Source organism: Sceloporus occidentalis, unplaced genomic scaffold (genome assembly GCF_023333645.1).
Source record: "Sceloporus occidentalis isolate IW3139 unplaced genomic scaffold, rSceOcc1.0.p SCAF_6, whole genome shotgun sequence".
Classification (NCBI taxonomy): domain Eukaryota; kingdom Metazoa; phylum Chordata; class Lepidosauria; order Squamata; family Phrynosomatidae; genus Sceloporus; species Sceloporus occidentalis.
Genome location: NW_028316986.1, coordinates 76,058,335 through 76,077,301, shown reverse-complemented (window position 1 = coordinate 76,077,301; position 18,967 = coordinate 76,058,335). Strand labels below are relative to the sequence as shown.

The window sequence follows — 18,967 nt, the reverse complement described above, 5'->3', positions numbered from 1 at the left end:
AACAGTGGTCTAAACACCCTTTAGGTAAACTGCAAAGGAGCTTCTCTGCTGACAACAGTCCCCTCTCTACCTTTTCTACCCATAGCAGCAAGGAGGAAGAGTGGCTAAGGAACCCAGAATAAATTACAAGTATTGAACAACACAAGTGAATACGTACTGTATACCCTGGATTTTTTTTTTTTAAAAATAACCTCTGAGTGGAAATAAAATGTTCCTGGGGGTGCCAGAGATTGCCACTGAATATTAAATGACAACTAGAATATTCATTTAAAATAAAAATCCAAGAACGAATAATAATAATAACAACAACAACGATCGCTACAAATACTGCAGTCTCCAACAGCATTTGCCCTGTCTGTGGAACTCCTAGGTAACCACTGGTATAGAGGATAAATTAGATGGATAAATTAGAAGTAATGAGAAGTAACAAAGTATCTGCAATACATTTATTTAAGAGATAGGAATACTAACCAACAGTCCCATACATATAATTCTTCCCTCTGTATATAATCCTTTTTCATTATGTTCCTGGGGCCCAGCTTACGGTGTTTGCCTCAAGCAAGAAAGCCCTTTCAAGAATTTTTTGGATGGAGTAGTCACTGTTAACTGGCATGTTTGTATAGCCAGCACAAAAATATACAAAAGGGTTCCCGCTGCTGTCAATAGCATCAAGGAAATGCAAAATTAGGAAGACCACAGGTATATGTATTTCGTGGACCCGCTCTGCTATGATGTCAATAATCCTGACTGAGGCAGCAAAGAAGAGAAACAGCAGAATGGTGGCCACAATGGTGATGTCAATTCTTTCTGGAGAACTTTCTGTTCTCAGCATTCTGATAAAAAGGAGCAATGTGGAAAGGACCATCATAGGGAGAAAAACCAGGAGGTTGACAATCACTCGGAACGTTTTTGTAGGCCCACAACTCGAATTAACTTCAGTGAGCGATGGGTCGAATTGTAGATAGCAGGCCAAATATAACACCACAGACATCAGGCAGGACAAACTCCACAAAAGAGCACACATAATTTCTGAGAGATACTTTGGTCGGTGAAGCTTATACCACTCTGGGTAAAAAACCATGAAGTACCTTTCAGCACTGATAGCTGTTAGAATATAGGTGCTGGCATTGAACCCAAATGCATGTGTCAGCTCCACAATATGTAAATAGAACAGGCTGACGGGAACTGCATTCAAAAATAAAATGAAAACTACAATATAGTAGAAGAGTACCATAAGATCAGCAACTGCCATGTTGAGGAAATAGACAGTGAAATTAGTTTTTTTGATCCGGAAACACAGAAGCCAGAGGACAATTCCATTCCCAAGCAATCCTAAAGTGCAGATTGGAATTGATACAATCATAATTGTTTTTTGCAACTTGTAGCCAGTCTCCATGTCAGTTTTTGGGATGCCCCCCTCAGTATGGAAGGACAAGGAGTATGCCTCTGCCATCTTGAGTCTGTCAAGGTGTTTTGTAATTCTTCTTGACCTGTCAAAGTCAAACACAATTTCACATTACTATGCTGCCATTCCTATCTCTTGGAGATTTTGGATGGTGGGCCAAACATCCTCTCAAGCACTCAAAAGGTCCTTCCCAAGCCACCCTAGAGCCCACTGCACCCTTCTATTTACTTAGTAGTTTTATTGTTGACAGACCTTTGCAGTAGGCAGCATTCCTCTCAAGGGCCCAATATCTTGGCCTCTGGAGATTATTGCTCAAAGCTTCCTCCCAATATGGTTGCAACTTTTTAAACACCCCAAACAGCAAGGATGCTGATCACATTACCATGCAATTGCGAACTGATAACAGGTTGCCCATGAATCTTATCACACTATCTGAGATTAATCAGTAAAGCAGTCTTCCCTTTGGCTGTGTGTGCATGTGCGTGTGTGCAGTGAAAGCCCTTTAAATCTTGTTTTTACTGCCCCAGATGAAATGGATGCCTCATCAGCACTAAGAAGTCTTGCTTTCAATGGGAATGGTGTGTGTGCATGCGCATGCCCATGTGGTAAAAGCCCTTTAAATCCCCTTTCATCTTCACAAGAGGGATTGCCTCCTCAGCAGTAAGAGGTCTTGTGTTCATTAGGAATAGGGAGGGGTGCAGTGAAACCTGTTTAAATCCCCTTCTCTCTGAATTACCCCTGAATGACCTATGGCACATACTTCAGTAATGGGCTAACTGTGGGAAGATTGACAGCCATTCACAGATTTTTCCAGTTCATTAAAAGCAGTGGCAGAAGCAAGGATTAAGGGTAAGATATCTACTGCCTGGCCATAATGTGGTGAGATAAGGTCCGTTGATTATAGTTTTGATCCTGCTTCTATCCCACTATTGAAGAACTGAGTGATAATCTCCTTTATTATCATCACGATTCTCCTACTACTCACCCACTACTTTGGGGAACAGGGGCCTAACCCCTGTTGCTTTTTACTTAAGAAAAGTTCTTAGCTGTTGAGGGATACCAGATGACTGACTTGAGGGGTCCAAGCCCTCTGGCTGATAAGAGCAGTGGGGGAGAGATATGTGGGACAAACTAGGGATAATCTCCGTTAAGTATTAATCTTTTTTGCCAGCAGGCCTGAAATGTGAAGAAGAATGAAAGGTCAACACATCTACTGCACATCAGAAGCAGTTGACAGATGGTTGGAAACAAGACGTTCTCTCTTTTTCTTTGCTCCCACCATCCATCCTACTTAAGCACAGGAGCAACTTGCCCAACACTGTGCCCATTGACAGTATCCTTAACATGCCTCTTTAGCAAGGGAGATTGGATGTAATTAAAAGAATATCATTTTTTAAAAAAAAGAATGGATAAAAGTAGATTGAATATTACCGTGATCACCCTCCAGTTTTATTGTCAACCTTGTTTGATTGTGCATCTGCCCTTCATAAAGAAGTTTAATGATGCAAAGGTATGATCCACCTCAATAGGATGATGGATGTCCTATGTAACAAACAGAACATGAGACTTTAATGACCTCACATAAACTATTAGCTGTAGTGTAGTAAAGCTCTGTCATTGGTCTGACCAGGAGCCCTTTCAGTTTAGCTTCCTCCTGCCTTTTTTTTTTTTTTGGGGGGGGGGATGCTACCCTGATCAATGATATAGGTGGCCTGAAGAGAGAAAGAGAAACTGTAATCTTGTGGATTGCTCTGATCCTCTCAGCAGCTTTTAATGTCATCAGACTGGAATGCCTCAATAGGATGGAGTCAGGGGCTGCATCTGCACTGCAGAAATAATGCAGTTTGACACTGCTTTAACTGCCATGGTTTAATGCTCTGGAATTCTGGGATTTGTGGTTTTGTGAGCTATTCAGCCTTCTCTGTCAGAGCACTCTGGTGCCACAACAAACTACAAATCCCTGGATTCCATTGCATGGAGCCATGTTAGGTAATGCGGTGTCATACAGCATTGCTTCTGCCATGTTACTGCAATCCTGTTCTGACGTTCCAGAAAGTAGTGGTGGGGAAACAATGCTGCTCTTTTGCGTCCACATTTTCTTATATGGATTCTGCAATATTCTATCTTGTTCCTGTGTTTACTGTGTTTTTATTTTAAACCAATGGTGAGTTCATCTGGATATTTGTGGAACCATATGTTTGATATACAGATTACAAAAAGCTATATGTCTCCCTCTCCTTTCATATTCAGTATGGTTGCCTCCTTCATCAATGGGTACCTGAAATCAATAATGAACTGGATGCATATGAACAGACTTGTCTGATAAGACAACAGTGTTGCTGGAAGGATCTCCATAAAACCTGATCTGGTCAACATGTTTGTCCTGACTTGGATTTTATTTCCTCTGTGGTATCAGATGCACAGAAGGGGAGAGGGGATCCTGAACCAAGATGATTGCTGTTTCAGCCATGGAGAAGAGTGCATTTTACGAAATTTGGTTGTTACCACAACTGGGCATTTTTTTATTACAAAAGGTCTGACCACTGCTTTGCATGCTCTACAAAGCTACCAGAATGCATGCTATGTGAGATTGCCATTTATGACAAAAAGCCTGATATTGGTGGAGGCTAGCTGGAAAAATTCAAAATGATTTTATACTGATTTTATATCAGCTCAGTGGTCTTCTGTGGCTCAAATCCAGGTAGCTGGTTTTAATGTTAAGTGCTTTGCAGCTCATCTCAAACAATTAGGAGAAATTCTGAAAGCATCAGATCTTGAATGATCTTGGATGCCAAATTGCAATGGCTATAATTCATTTCCTGAAGCTGGAAGGCTACTCGGATGCTTAGACAGCTTAAAATTGAACATATTTATGGAGGATCAGTCTATCAACAGAGATCAGCCATGGCTAGCTGTTTGAAAGATAAGTTCTTTAGTATTACAATTTTATTTTGCTTCAGTGAGTTTATGGAGAGTTATTGTTAAACCCAGGACCATCCACACAATTAAAAGCTATTTAAACTTTATTGGAATATAAGACAAAATGGTTAAAAGTCATAATCATAAAAACAGTGAAGATACAGTGTATATTGAAATCATAGTAGGAACTATATTTAAACTGTAACAATTAAAACATTGTAATATGATTAGCACAGAGGCAGTGGTAAAATAATAAATGAATTATTATGATATATTAAACAAAGAGAAAAAATATAAAGCATTATTAAGTGAATACAACATAGATACAAAATCTCGAGAGCCAGTGTGGTATAGTGGTTTGAGCGTTGGGACGACAAGCCTGGAGACCAAGGTTTGATTCCCCGCTTGAGCATAAAAACCCACTGGATTACCTTGGGCAAGTCACACTTTCTCAGTCTCAGAAGATTGCAATGGCAAACCTCCTCTGAAGAAACTTGCCAAGAAAATCTTATGATAGGTTCACCTTAGGGTTGCTTTAAGTAAAAAATAACTTGGAAGCACACAACAACAACAACCACAACAGCAGCAGCAGCTTCTAACACACCCTCCAGCCTCACAACCTTAAGAACAACATTTGTGTATATATATATTTTTTGCATGCCACAGAATGAAGTATGTTAAGATAATACATGAAATATATATGTACATATACAAAAATATCAATTGAGAACTGCCAGAATAGCACACTCGATAAAGATAAGAGGAACCATGGATAGAGCAACCCTTCTGACTTAACCCAAACCAGTCCTAATGCCTGTGTTATTTTTAGGTCAGTCTTGCAGATGTTCATAAAGAGATAGTGTGTTCTACCTGGGATTCCTTCACTGACAAGGGATAGGAATCAATTTAGAGCAGTGGTTCCCAACTTTAGTCCTGCAAGTGTTATGTTCTTGGGTTCCCAGAAGCCCTAGCCAGCTTGGCCAAAAGCCAGGAATTCTAGGACCTGAGTCCAAAACATCTGGAGGACCAAAGTGTGGGAACCACTGATTTGGAGCCTTGCCAGCTTATATGGAGTACTGCATTTTTTTAGTCTGTGGAAAATAGTGTACAGGATAAAGTATCTGTACCTCTTTTGGTATGGTTTTTCTCCTTCTTTTGTCCCTTGGAAGTAAATATTGGGAAAGCAAGGCAAGAATTTAAGTGAGTCAAACACACTAATCTTTCTCTGGTGCTCTTTTCACTATGGGAAACATTTTCCAGAGGTCTAATAAGATTATCTTACGATCAAAGCATAATAAGGGTTTCTCAAGCAAGCCTTGTGCCATGTTATCTGTCCTCATTTTGTCAAGATGATCTATGCCAGAGTCCAGTATTCTGTTCTCCCACTGGCCAGCCTGTTTGTCTGCCTCTCTATCTGCCTCTAAAATAATGTGCCAAGAATATTTTATATTCTTAAAATGTAAGAATAAGGTGTCACTGGGGAGGAAAAGAGCATCATACTATAAGTGTGACAAGAGTAGTGGCAAGCTGGAGAACAAATGTCTAAAGGAAGCAACAACACAACACAAAATCTCTCTTCAGGAGATAGATATTTGGAAGGTGTCTTTTACTGAGAACTTCATCACACCAGCCTGTTACCCTGCCACAATTGCGTTAGTTTAAGAATGAAAGTGTACCAGTTTGGCAACTTTTCTTATCATACCTTTCCCTACAATGGTGCTTTGATGATCCATGGTTGCACGATCTGTTTTCTGTATTGTCAAATGCTGCCTTCTGGGAGGAAGGGTGGGACCAAGTGATCGCAGCTGCCAACTGCCTCCCATAGCTCACTGCTGCATGACTGTGCACATAGCAGCTGGCTTTGGGAGGTGGCTGGCTGCTGCAACCACTGCTCCACCTCCTTCCCCTGCTAAAATGTGGGGCTACTATGTGCACATTTACACAGCAGCTCCACATAAGTGATCACAACTGCCAACCACCTCCCAAAGCTGGGAAAGTGTTGGCAGCTGCAATTGCTGCCAGGGGGAGAGGAGTAGAGCAGAAATGCAGTGGAAGGGATGTATCACACAAAGGCAGTAATGGAACAGCAGCGAGATTGGGAACCTATTGACAGGTTAAAAGGTGCACTACAATAATAAATTGAATGCAAGGCAGCAGGAGAGTCACAACATCATGTGATAAGTACCAGCTAGAGACACTTTTATTCTGTTAAGACTCCAACTTTTGGTCTTGTATGATAAAGACAATGGATTTTCATCCCTCTTCTTGTTCATTGCCCAGGTGTTGTGGAACTGGCACTTCTGCCTCGTCCTTGCAGGATCTATAAAGTACGGCATAGAGTGTCTCGCGACGCCTCCACTTTCCGACAAGAAAGTAAACAAAAGGGTCAGCACTGCTGTTGATTAAGTGAAGGAAGCAAGAACAATGAAGGAGAGTCCATTCTATATCTGTTATTGAATACCAATAGACAATCAGACACATTATCCTGAAAGGCAAAGCAAAGAGGAGGAACAGAACAACAGCGATAACAATGATGAGATAAAGTCGTGCTTGAGACATTGCCTGTGAATTTCTCCGTATCTTGATAAATAGGCACACACTGCAAAGGACCATGACTGGAGTAAATAACAAGAAAACCATGGCAAGGAATATGGTTGTAGCAGGATACTTTCTATAAGGCACTTCAGTTGTTAATACTGACCAGCAGGTGAAATATTCCACTCCAGTCACCACACAGGAGAGAACCCATAGAAGAGTGCACAATATGGTTGAGAGGTGCTTCGGCCGATTAAAGTGGTATCTGATTGGGCAAAAAGCACCAAGACACCTCTCAACACTAATCGCAGTCAACATGAAAAAGCTGGTATTGTAGCCAAAGATACACAAAATATCAAGTGCATCATACAGGTATCCATCAAAGACTAATTTGCTCCACATAATAAAACTGAAGACAAAAAACAAGTCAAAAGAGAGAAGTACAGTAAAATCAGCAATAGCAAGGTTCAGGACATACACGGTATATTTAGTCCTTTTGATTCTACAACACAGAAACCAGAAAATAGCTCCATTGCTGATTAAACCCAAAATGGTGATGGGCATAATAATAAAGCTTAATATTGTGAAGCTATAACCATCTCTCTCCACTTGGATCTCATTCATCTGTAATGCGTCAAGAGTATGAGGGGACGAGGAGTTTGTCTCAGCCATCAGGACACGTCTGACATGTGTGATATTTCTCCCTTTCCTGTAAAAATAGAAAATAATTCCAGGATTATGTTGCTCAGTACTTGTACTGTATATAAGAAAGTTTGGAAACACCCAGCCTAAAGAGAAAAATGTATGACACTGGTATGGAGAGAGGCCCTAGTGACCCTGTCAATAAACTATTTCAAGACCAAGGAAATTATTTTTGGTAGAAACAGTCCAAGGTGCAAATGGATTTTAGATCAACCTATTCAGATATCTGGGCATTGCTTTCAGTGAGTCTCTCTCTTGGAAATGGCATAGGGAGGCAGCAAAACTGAAAGCTGACAAAACAATAGGAGCACTGATGAAATTTTGATACAATCAAGGTGATCAGCTGATTGAGTGTGCTCTAAAAATTTTCAGTAGTAAAGCAACTGCACGGATACTTTATGGTGCAGAAATCTGGGGCTTAGATATCAATACTTGCAAAGCCTTGGAAATATTACAGAACAAATTTCTCAGAAAACTTTGTGCTCTGCCAGCTGGAACTCCTGCAGCTTTTTTGTGTAGTGAATCTGGCTGGCCATTAAAACAAGAGTAGATGGTGCACAAATAAGGTACTTCAAAGAAATTGCCACCTTATCAACTAATCATCTTCCAGCATAGTGTTACATTTAAATATGTAACAATCAGTATTGGAAATCAAACTTTCAAATTCTTTTACACAGTTATTTCTTTCCTGAGATGAATTCTGTCTTTGGCATGGATAAGAGGCAACTAAGAGACCGGCTATTCTGGTTAGATTCAAGAAGGGATTTACAGTCAATTAGGATCTCAAAATTATCCCCATGGTTCTCCTTTTAGAAAACAGACCATTTTAGAGCCGGATATTTGACCAAATTCAACCCATCTACTTTAAGAATTCCCTTCACTGAATTACAATTTCAAGTAATGCCAACTGCAGTTCTAGATGGACACTATAACAAAGTGCTGTTTGAAAATAGACTATGGAGATTATCACATGAGAGATGGAATGTCACTGTCCCATTCCTGTCCTGTCATTCCCGCGTGATCACAGGAAGACATCATGCTTATCTGGACATTATCCTGACCGGAAAACGTGAGTGACAGTGATTGTGCAAAAGCCTTTCAAATGACATCACACTGATCCTGACATTGTCCTGTCAGTGAAGTGGCATTGCCCGGCATTTTGCATTAACGGGATTAATGCAATACTGATGCAATGACAGGATAATGACAGGATCAGCGTTACTTTATGAAAAGCTTTTGCATGATTGCTATTATGGATGGGATGTGGACGGGAGAGCAATCCCATCCCTATCCCATCTGTGTATGATAATCTCAGTGTCAGGTGGAGGACATTGTCCATTACATACTAATTTCGCCTCTTTGTATAATCTTGTCAACGGGGAGTACTTTTACTTGTACCTTTATAGAAATCCTAGAGAGAAATTCCTAACATCCTTGTTGACAAATGGAAGTGGGAATTCTCTTGTAGATTTGTTTCATTTTCTTTTGAGTGATATCAATTACTATGGAACACACAAAGTGGCCCTTTTTGCCTTGGCTGCAAAAAAGATTAGGAAGATGGCAATGTATAAATTTACCAATAACTGGAAAGATTTTTATTTTATATCAGCAATATTTTTAACTAAATGACGGGATGTCTTTTGCACTTTTGTACTCTTGTGTCTTTTGTTTTAAATGTTTGTGTATTTTAAAAAGCTTTGTCATGGCCTCTGGCTAGTGTAATAAATGATGATTTGATTTGATAGTGATAAGTCAAGAGAAAGTCTTGTTGGGCAAGGGTCCAGTTTAATTGACTGCAGTATGCTGTTTGTAGAAGGGGCTGACAGTTCTTATGTTGTTTATTTTTTCTAAGTAGCTGAGTGAGATGATAAGATAATGTGCAATGTGGCCTATATAGATTGAGAAAATTAAAGGAGGTGGTGCAGGCCAAAACACTTTGCTGTCTGAAGTAGGGCCAATTGGCAGCTACTCATCACCATTACCCTCCCAATTAGAGCAAATGTGGGCATGCAGAGTAACCTTCAGAACACCATGATGTTGCACCCGTTATTTTGAGCAACCATAACTGATATCTTGTGGCATCACTCTCAAGTGCCTTAGGAGCCTTTTGGGAGTGGAGAGGTGGGAGGGATCTGAAACAGCCTTTAAAACACATTTCAAACATTTTTGGAGAAGAATGGAGAGAAGATTTGGGGCTGGGGAGGGGAATCATTTTTGGTGCATGCTGAGGGTTTGGGTAGGTCTATGGGCACCTCAAGATTTGCACTGGATCTCCAAAGCACATGATTCCCAACCTTGTACTAATACTGCAACAATTTCATTACCAGTGGTTGCTTTCTTCTCTCTCCCCTCAAGTTACTTAACCCTGCCACTTGCCCAGGCCCTTTATAGGTGAAATCATAGAGCATCATAGAGCATCAAACTAAGGTTGCCAGATTAAAAAATAAAGACAGTTCCTGTACCTTTAATGATTGTAATAGAAAATGGAATTTACACCAGATGTTGCTTGGCACATAACCAGCTAACCTGCTGTAATTCCTTCTTTGATGCAACTTTCAAAGGCACAGTTTTTACTCTGGCCACCATAACACAGATGGGGCAAACAAAGAGGAAGAACCTGAGGAGAAAATTTATGGACCGGATGGATAAACAATTTAAGAAGAATGAGCCCCACCTAAATAAAAATGAGACTGCTTGCATTATAAATGAAAAATGAAAGTTTGTGTAATTATTTTGGTTTCATTAAGAACATTTAAACATTCTTTTAAAAAGAACATTTAAATAAATCTTTTAAAAATCTGTGATACGGTGCTTCAAGAGCTCTGGTGCATTAAAAGGAAATAAACAAAGCCATTCTGTGATAACAAACAGTAACAATTGTATATTCTGGTGAAGCCACCAGTAATGATGGTCCATTTAACATACTTCTAGAGGTATGAAGTACAAATTGGGAAGAACTTTCTTCACTCCCCTCAAGGATGTAGCCAGAATTTTGGGAAGGTTTTTTTCCCCCAGACTCTCTCCCGCCCACCCACCCAACCCACTCTTCTTCGTGGTGGCCACCTAGGCGGAAGGGGAGGTCCAGACCACACGGACCCCCCCCCCCTTTGGCTACATCCCTGTGCCCCTCCAACCAGAGCCAAAATATTTTCTGCACATTTTCCTCCCCCTTCCCTCTGTAAAGGCTTTTACATCTCCGATTATCCCCTTAGGAATGATGTATTAAATTGGGGAACTGGGAGTTAGATGTAAACATTTAAGTTACATTCAAATTGAGAAACTGCACGTTGAGTCTCCCTTATCCAAAATGCTTGGGACCAGAAGTATTTTGGATTTCTGACTTACTTATTTTTTGATTTTGGAATACCTATATTTGTATATGCATACATAAAGAGATATCTTGGAGATGGAAGCCAAATCTAAACAACAGCAACAACAAAAACCATTTATGTTTCATATACACCTTGTACACATAGTCTGAAGGAAATTGTATCCATTATTTTAAATAATTTTGCACATTAAACAAAGTTTGAGTACACTGAACCATCAGAAAGCAAAGGTCACTATCTCAGCCACCCATGAAAAAATGTTTGGACTTTGGAATATTTCGGATTTCAGAATTCTTGATAAGGGATCCTTAACCTGTAGTAGTAATAAGACTGGAATGAATGAAAGAATATGGACAGGAAATTGTGCTGAAATTTTACAAGGTTTATTGTACCTGAGTACAAATCAAGAACAAACACAAGTAGAGAGATTCTCACAAAAATCTGCACATGTATACACACAATGTGAACATATGGCTAGTAAAATGTATGAACACCCCATTTTGTTTTAGGCAAAGCAAGTCTGAGGCTAATTATGATATCACACCTCAGAATCTCATAGAATGTTGTTACACAGATGCACCCCACATTTGAGAGTTGAGGAGTAAGGATGTGTATTGAACACAGTTTGGTTGTGCTTAACCCACTGAACTTAAAAAGAAAGATGTAGCACTTCTGCCTGATGAGAAGAAAACATGTGATGAGGGGGCAAACAGAACTGTTGGTAGTGAGAACATGATTTGAGCAGCTTTGGGGAAAAGGAATATGTATTTCAGGACCTTTAAATTGCATGTACACTGTAGAAATAATGTAGTTTGACACCACTTTAAGTGCTGTCACTCCATCCTATGGAACCTTGAGGTTTGAAGTTTTACATGGTCCTTAGCCTTCTCTGCCCAAAAGTGCTGGTGCTTCACAAAACTACAAATCCCAGGATTATGTAGGATTGAGTTAAAGTGGTGTCAAACCGCATTATTTCTACAGTGTAGATGCACCCTCAGTCTCTGGATCTCTGCTTGGTGGTATGACCTGAGTAGCACCACTGATGTGCAGAGAAGGCACAGGAAATAGAGTTTTTCTGTGCAACAATGTTTTGGTCTACTGTATCCCTGAAAGTTTCCTGTGGGACCAAAAGACTTTGGAAGGGTCTGTTTGTTGGGGTGCTTAAAGCTATGTACCTTCACTTACAAGGAACACATATAAATAAACACATCTGTTACTTTTTGTGAACTTTCCAAAGGGGGCCAAGCCCAGGTAAGTTCTGGAACTCCTGTACCTTTGGATCACTTGGAGCACTGTGGTGTGAATGATAGTCATGTGTGTGCCTGTGCTTACTATAGCTTTAGTAAAATTATTTCAAATGTAGGAAATGTAATGTACAATGCTGATGGAACATTTAAAGGGAAAACACAGCAGCAAATACTAATTTAAAGAAGTCATGGGAATCATGCAGCCTTCCCGATGTTGTTGGTTTGAAACTTTTAGAAGATGTGGTCTATAGTGCAGAATGTTGGGAGATCAGCTTTTTCCCACTTATTCTCTCCCTGAATTGTTTCTATCTCAGCAAGTGTTAATAAAGAACTCTGTAATTTCATGAATTTGTGCCTCACTTCAATTTTTAGCCTCTTCTGTCCCTATCCCTTTTTTCCTTTTGTGTCTTTTCTTTTAGATAGACAGATAACTGGAGAGCAGGAATTTTTAAAAACTGGTCTATAGGATGCTCTGGCTAATCAGAGGGATAAAGCATTCTTTACATGAATAGTTTCCTAAACATTGCAACAACCATGGTGATAACTACTCTAACTAAAATATATGAAAGACCACACAAAATAATTAGGCATGGAGCCTTCCATAGCCAAAGACAAACATTTGTGTCTTGGCTCCTAAGCCCAAAAAAGGAAACAATTTCTCCTGATTTTCATTCCATCGGTGATTTCCCAACCTTCTCTTAGAAATGCTGCTATTTTCAATGTGAGAAATCTATGGCCCCAAACTGAAGGCCAGATTTGTACGACTCCACAGGGATTATCTTGATCATCTCAGTTTGGAAGCCACTTACAGAAGAAAACTATTCTATATAATTGGAATGACACTGGGAATTCAGCTGAAACAGTCTGTGCATTTAAAACACAGTGCAGTGGGAACTGAGAGCCAAAGAAAATGTTTTAGGGGAACACTGTATACCAAATTTGCCTGATACCAAACAGAAAGCTATGCAGCCCAGGTGGTCTGATGCCAATATCTGAGAAAATGCCAGCTCAAAATATCAAGAAATGGTTTTTGACAAATTGAGGCTGCTGCAGGATTTATGCAGTTTGACACCATTTTAACTGCCATGGCTCCGTCCTGTAGAATCCTGGGATTTGTAGTTTGGCAGGGCACCAGAGCTCTCTGACAAAGAATGATAAATATGTCACAAAACTAGAAATTCCAGAATTCCATCACACTGAGTCATGGTAATTAAAATGGTGTCAAACTGCATTAATTATCCAGTGTAGATGCACCCTCTGTCTGTTCCTGCATCTCTGATAACGCTAACATCCTCCCTTGAAGTGTAAAGCCTTTAACAGATGTGAATTGACTTTGGGCTTGTGCAGTCTATTTTAAAAAAAAACCCTAAAAATCTGAGTTTCACACAGGAGGCTTGGAGGGGGAGAGAATTTCTCTCTGGTTCCCAGAATGTATAGGCTCCAGTGCTATGCAAAGCCCTTTTGCTTGAGTTTTGGCACATGCTTCCTTCAGACCTTTCACTTTGGATAACTATTTCCTCAATGGAAAATTCTACTCACAGTTGAATGACTGTATATATTTTTATGTACATTAAGCATTTTAATTGCATATGTTTTATTAATATACACTGGCAGCTCCATGGATTCCTTCTAAGGATTCTAGAATTACAGTGATATATACATGGCACCAGATCCTATCTAATCTTTAAATTTAAGCAGGACCAGACTTAGGTTTATTATTATTATTATTATTATTATTATTATTATTGTTTATTTCTATAGCACTGTAAATGTACACAGCACTATACATACAAATAATCAAATCCATAAAAAATATATAAAACCTGCCAGTGGTGTACAATCTACAAAATACATATAAAACAATAGGTAATTATATAAAATAGAATTAGTTTAAAAAGCAGGCAGCAACATCCACAATCTAATCAAATAACAGATATATAATCACACAGTGCCTGGGAACGCTTCCCTGAACAGGATAGTCTTCAATTTAGACATAAAAGTGGTCAGAGAAGTGATGACCCATGTTCGTGGGGGAAGATGGTTCCAGGAGTGAGAAGGGACAAATCCGAGATGGGGCAGTGGAGATCCTAGGCTGGGACGGCAGACCTTGACTACTAGAATGGAGGTTACGAGTGGGAATGTACGGAGAAAGAAGTTCAGATAAATAAAGAGGGGCCAGCTCATGCAGGGCTTTAAAGGTCAACAACAGAAGCTTGTACCTAATAAAACAAAGAAAATGCAAAATTCCCTGCAGGAGAATTCTATAACATGACAGAGATTAGATGTCAGGGGACGTCAACTGAAAACAATCCCGTTTATCCATGGGATTTGGGCACTTTCCTCCTGTGTGATAAACTCCATAGAATCATATATTGGAAGAGGTCTCATGGACCATCATGTAAACCCCAGCTCAAAGCAGGATCTCCAGCTAAAGCATCCCCAGCAGGTAGCTGTCCAGCCTCTTTTTGAAAATGTCCACAGAAGGATATCCTCCATGTCTGATTTATGATGACCCTAAAGTGACCCTATCACCGAGTTTTCTTGGCAAGATTTCTTCAGAGGGGGGCTTGCCCTTATTTTCCACTGACGCTGAGAGAATGTAACTTGACCAAGGTCACTCAGTGATTTCTTTGGTTGAATCTGGATTTGATCCCTGGTTTCCAGAGTTATTATCCAACATTCAAACCACTGCACCATGCTGACCCTTACTTCCGAATAAACGCCTGTAGGTAGCTTTTTGTGGGTCAGGCTATGAAGCTGTATTCTAGAAGAGTTTTTTTCCTGATGTTTTGCAAGCAGCTGTGGCTGGCATCTTTAGCGAATGCTGGCATGGAAGAGAATGGGGTATATATACTGTTGGTTGAGGGAAAGTGACACCTATAGGATTTAGTTTGGAGTTATTTTCATGAAAGGGGGATAAATAGAATAACACAGAAGAATGAGAAGAGATAAAAAGTAAGGAGTCTTGCTGAGATGCATACCAGAAGGATGCACTCCTTAAGCAACACCAAAAAAGGAAGACAATGTTAGTTTAGCTTTTCTCTTTATCCCTAGCAGAGAAATACACATCTGATTGTTTTGTTCATACTGGGATTGTCTTGTGTAACATGCAAGATATTTGGCAAATACAATAGCTGCATGTAAATTACTATTACTAATGCTTCTTACAGACAATATTCTCTGGTGTTCTTAAGAAACAAAACTGAAAGTCAAAAAGACATTGTTAATCACACTCTACCGCTGCCACCAAAAAAGTTTAGAAACACAGTGGAACCACATCCCACCACTGCCTTTGTATTTTTAGGAAAAGGGGCAATTGAATACACCATTCATCCTCATCTCCACTGCCACAACCACTACCACAAATTATGCAGTTGAGTTTCTTGCATTTAGGGAAATTGCAGGGGTCAGCACACCCGGAGTGCAATGGATGAACATTGGATGTAGAATTAAAAAAATATGAGTTGTGGAGTTGTCAAAGAAGTAGCCATGTCAGAGCTGCATTTGCTTGCTCTTCTCCAATATGACATATGCTACCTATGCCATCAATGTCCCTCTATGTTCTATATTGGACAAACAGGACAGTCTCTATGCAAGAAAATGAATGGACACATATATGACATTAGAAATGGCAATAGACCAAAAGAATTAAATATTATCCAGGGGTTCTGGTATAAATACAGTGTGCACTGGGGGTATACCAGAGATGCTAACAGTGAGATGAGAGAAAGAAATGTAAAGAAATTGTATGTTCTGTGGTGTGAAGCATGTCTGAAGAGGAGTTGTGTGTGAGTGAGGAATCTTATGGGTAGCAAATATGAATGATAAGTGTGCTGTTGGGGCTGGGGAAAATAAAATGCTTCACTTTCATGAGTGTGAAGGGCGAATGCATGTTGACAAGGTGTTACAAACAACATCTACACATTTTGAGGGTTTTTTTATCAATCTTCATCAACCTCTATACAAACAATCTGGAAAATTTTGGAACACTCAGGCCCCATTCCCACTGGGCAAAAAAAGCGGCTTATATTGCTGTGATTCTGACTCGGATTTTTCTCCCGAGTCGTATTCGAATCTGCTCCCTCGTTCCCATTACGAAAGGGGGCAAATGGACTCGGGTTTTTTTGACCCATGTTCTCGTTCCCATTGAAATTTTCTCAGTTGTAATTTGAAGCGGACTTTTTTGCTCCCCATTCCCATTGCCCTTCTGGAACCTTTTTTTTTAAAAGCAGCTGCCAATCAAGCGCCTAAGCGCTTGATGTCACAGCCAACCAATCGCTTAGGCGCTTTTCCCCTCTGGGAAAGGTAGAAGGGAGCCTCTATTCCCCCCATGTCCCTTTGCCTCCCCGGCTCACCTGTGTCTTCTCAGACTCCCTCTGGGAAAGGGAAAAGGGAGTCTCCATCCCCCCAAGTCCCTTTGCCTCCCCCACTGCTCCCTGGGCTGTTTGGGGGGCGATCGAGCAGGCATGTAAAAAAAAAGAAAAAAGAATAGTTAAAATGGTGTTCAATGGGTCTTCTCACATGTCGATCTATGCATGTGGAGCAGGGGGGAGGTTGCAGGGGGGCGTAATGTGTTTACCATATTTGGAGGTAAATGTAGCAGTTTGCTATTTTTGGACACCTGACAGAGCGCCTAAGCAATCAAAAGCTTAATTTTTTTTAAAAAAATTGTCTACACATGCGATCGCCTTACCCTGCTTCCCACTCCACTGGGGAGAAGGCTATGTGAATGGGAGAAAATGGCGCCAGTAATGCAGGAAAGAGAACAGGCGGGTGACACCCCTAGGCCAGCCCCTTGAGCACTGTTCCTCCCATCCCCAAGTTCCTGAATCAGACATCCTTGTTGTTCCCATTCATTTGCCCCGAATCGGACTCCGGAGGCACAGGAAAAAGCTCTAAAAATGTGCACCCTTTTAAAACTGGTTTATCCACCACTGATTCAGGTTTTCCAAGGAAAAATCAAATAATAATAATAATAATATATACATATATTATATATAATACATGGGGATCAGATTCGAATTCCAATGGGAATGAAATCGGCGCAATGAGGATCGAATGTGTGCTCAAATGGGAACGATGCACCCATAATTCGATTCTTGATCCGCGTTATAAGCCAGTGGGAATGGGGCCTTAGTGGACCATTTTGGAAAGAAACCAGTTGTGTTCAGGTTGTTTAAAACTAGAGGCTGTTTCCCTAATCCTAAGAGCAGACTGAACAAGCAAATTGTAGACTGGAAACTTAGGAAAGAGCAAATATCAAGTTTAGATAGTTAAACTTTCCTCGTTTTAAGGGATCACACCCTTCCTTTATCATACTCCTTATAATGTGATTGAAAAAAACTTATGGTATGTGTCCTTGTATTCATAGATTCATAGAGTTGGAAGTGGCCCTATGGACAAACAGATCCAATCCCCTGCTCAGTGCAGGATCTCCAGTTAGAGCATACTCAGCAGGTAGCTGTCCATCTTTCCTTTGAAAACATCCAGAGGAGACCTCACTACCTGTATAGCCAATTGGTTCCACTGCCAAACCATAGTCACTGTCAAGAAGTTCCCTGTAATGTTCAATCGAAATCTAAAGCCATTAGACCTAGTCGTGCCTTCTGAGGCAGCAGAGAACAAGCCTGTGCAATCCTCTTTGTGGCAGCTCTTGTGGTATTCAAACAGTGTGATCATGTCACCTCTCACTCTTCTCTTCACCAAGTGGAACATGCTCAACTCCTTCAACATCTCCTCATATGTTTTGCTCTCCATAACGCAATATCCTCATTGCCCTTCTCTGAAATCTTATTGCTTTATTCTGTCTCCTCAATTGTCTGGGAAAATCCCTGTGCCTGGAATTCATGTACTTTCAGCTTTGTTCACATAGACTCCAGCACAATAGACGGCATTCAGATTATAAGCAGTAAGAGAATTAGAAATTCCGAAAAGCAGATAAATAAAAGGAGAGAACCCAGGGACAGACAAGAAAAAGAAATTATCCTGCGGGGAAAAATAAGTCTGGAGAAAGTTGAATCCTTGAAATACTATCATCGTCTAACAACGACATAAATATGGCTTGTTAGTATTACTTACCAGTCATCATCCAGTGTAGCATTTTGAAGCATGTCCTTCTTGGGGAATCTAATCAGGAGGATCTCCCCGAATGGTGAGCGGAGGAGGAAAAAAGTAGCTGATAGGAGACAGAAGATGTCAATTATTTGATCCCATCTGCCTTTAATTTAATTTAATACTGAGCTTGTATTTATTTATCAGCCTTTGACAGACTGAATTTGTCTGTCAAAGAAAGACATGTAAATTATCTGAGCATATAAGGCAATGAACTACACTTCATTCCCCCAAACTCATGGCTATGTCCCATCTGACCAGATGTTTTCTCTGGCCCTCCGATGATTGACTGGCTGTGCCCATTACATGCTTTCTGCACTCTCTTCGAAGAGGCTGGAAATGCTGTACAGATCTAGCAAACCTTCACAATCTATTTCATATGGAGAAAGATGGCTGCAACCCAGATAAACAGTATAGAGTTTCAATCCCAATGGAAATAATAGGAGCATGATTGGCCTCCCACTACCACATGATCTTCTATAAGAAGTCACACGGGGAGGTGGCACAGTCTTTGTCAAAACCAGTTATTGGTCTCCTGAACCTAGAAACAGTTCACTATAAAGCCTTGGTCATTTGCTCTGTTAGCATAATTCAGCAACATTAGGCTAATTTACAAAATAGGTTTTTTATTTTTTCCCTGTGAATATTGTTTTTTTATTGATGCATGTGTGGTGTTTGTAGGCACAACTGTGCAAATTCAAAATACATTAAAGGGAAAG

At 40.2% G+C, this 18,967-nt stretch overlaps 2 protein-coding genes across 2 annotated transcripts; both read right to left on the bottom strand.

Annotated features, from left to right (window-relative positions):
• Nucleotides 1-432: 432 nt before the first annotated feature.
• Nucleotides 433-6,203, bottom strand: LOC149310947 (proto-oncogene Mas-like). The gene is made up of 2 exons (XM_089528428.1): nt 6,027-6,203; nt 433-1,490 (listed from the first exon to the last, which is right to left on the bottom strand). The coding sequence occupies exon 2, from the start codon at nt 1,451-1,453 to the stop codon at nt 521-523; it is 933 nt and encodes a 310-aa protein (XP_089384554.1). The 5' UTR covers nt 1,454-1,490; nt 6,027-6,203; the 3' UTR covers nt 433-520.
• Nucleotides 6,204-6,577: 374 nt separating this feature from the next.
• LOC149310946 (proto-oncogene Mas-like) lies at nt 6,578-18,281 on the bottom strand. The gene is made up of 2 exons (XM_089529464.1): nt 18,216-18,281; nt 6,578-7,568 (listed from the first exon to the last, which is right to left on the bottom strand). The coding sequence occupies exons 1-2, from the start codon at nt 18,245-18,247 to the stop codon at nt 6,578-6,580; spliced, it is 1,023 nt and encodes a 340-aa protein (XP_089385590.1). The 5' UTR covers nt 18,248-18,281.
• Nucleotides 18,282-18,967: the final 686 nt, after the last annotated feature.

Bases quoted from the DNA above. Each gene is read 5' to 3' on its own strand.
- LOC149310946 (XM_089529464.1), bottom strand. From the start codon at position 18,247: ATGCTTCAAAATGCTACACTGGATGATGACTG. The intron at 7,569-18,215 runs GTAAGTAATACT...CTATTTTTACAG, and splicing joins GCTACACTGGATGATGACTG to GAAAGGGAGAAATATCACAC.
- LOC149310947 (XM_089528428.1), bottom strand. From the start codon at position 1,453: ATGGCAGAGGCATACTCCTTGTCCTTCCATACTGAGGGGGGCATCCCA.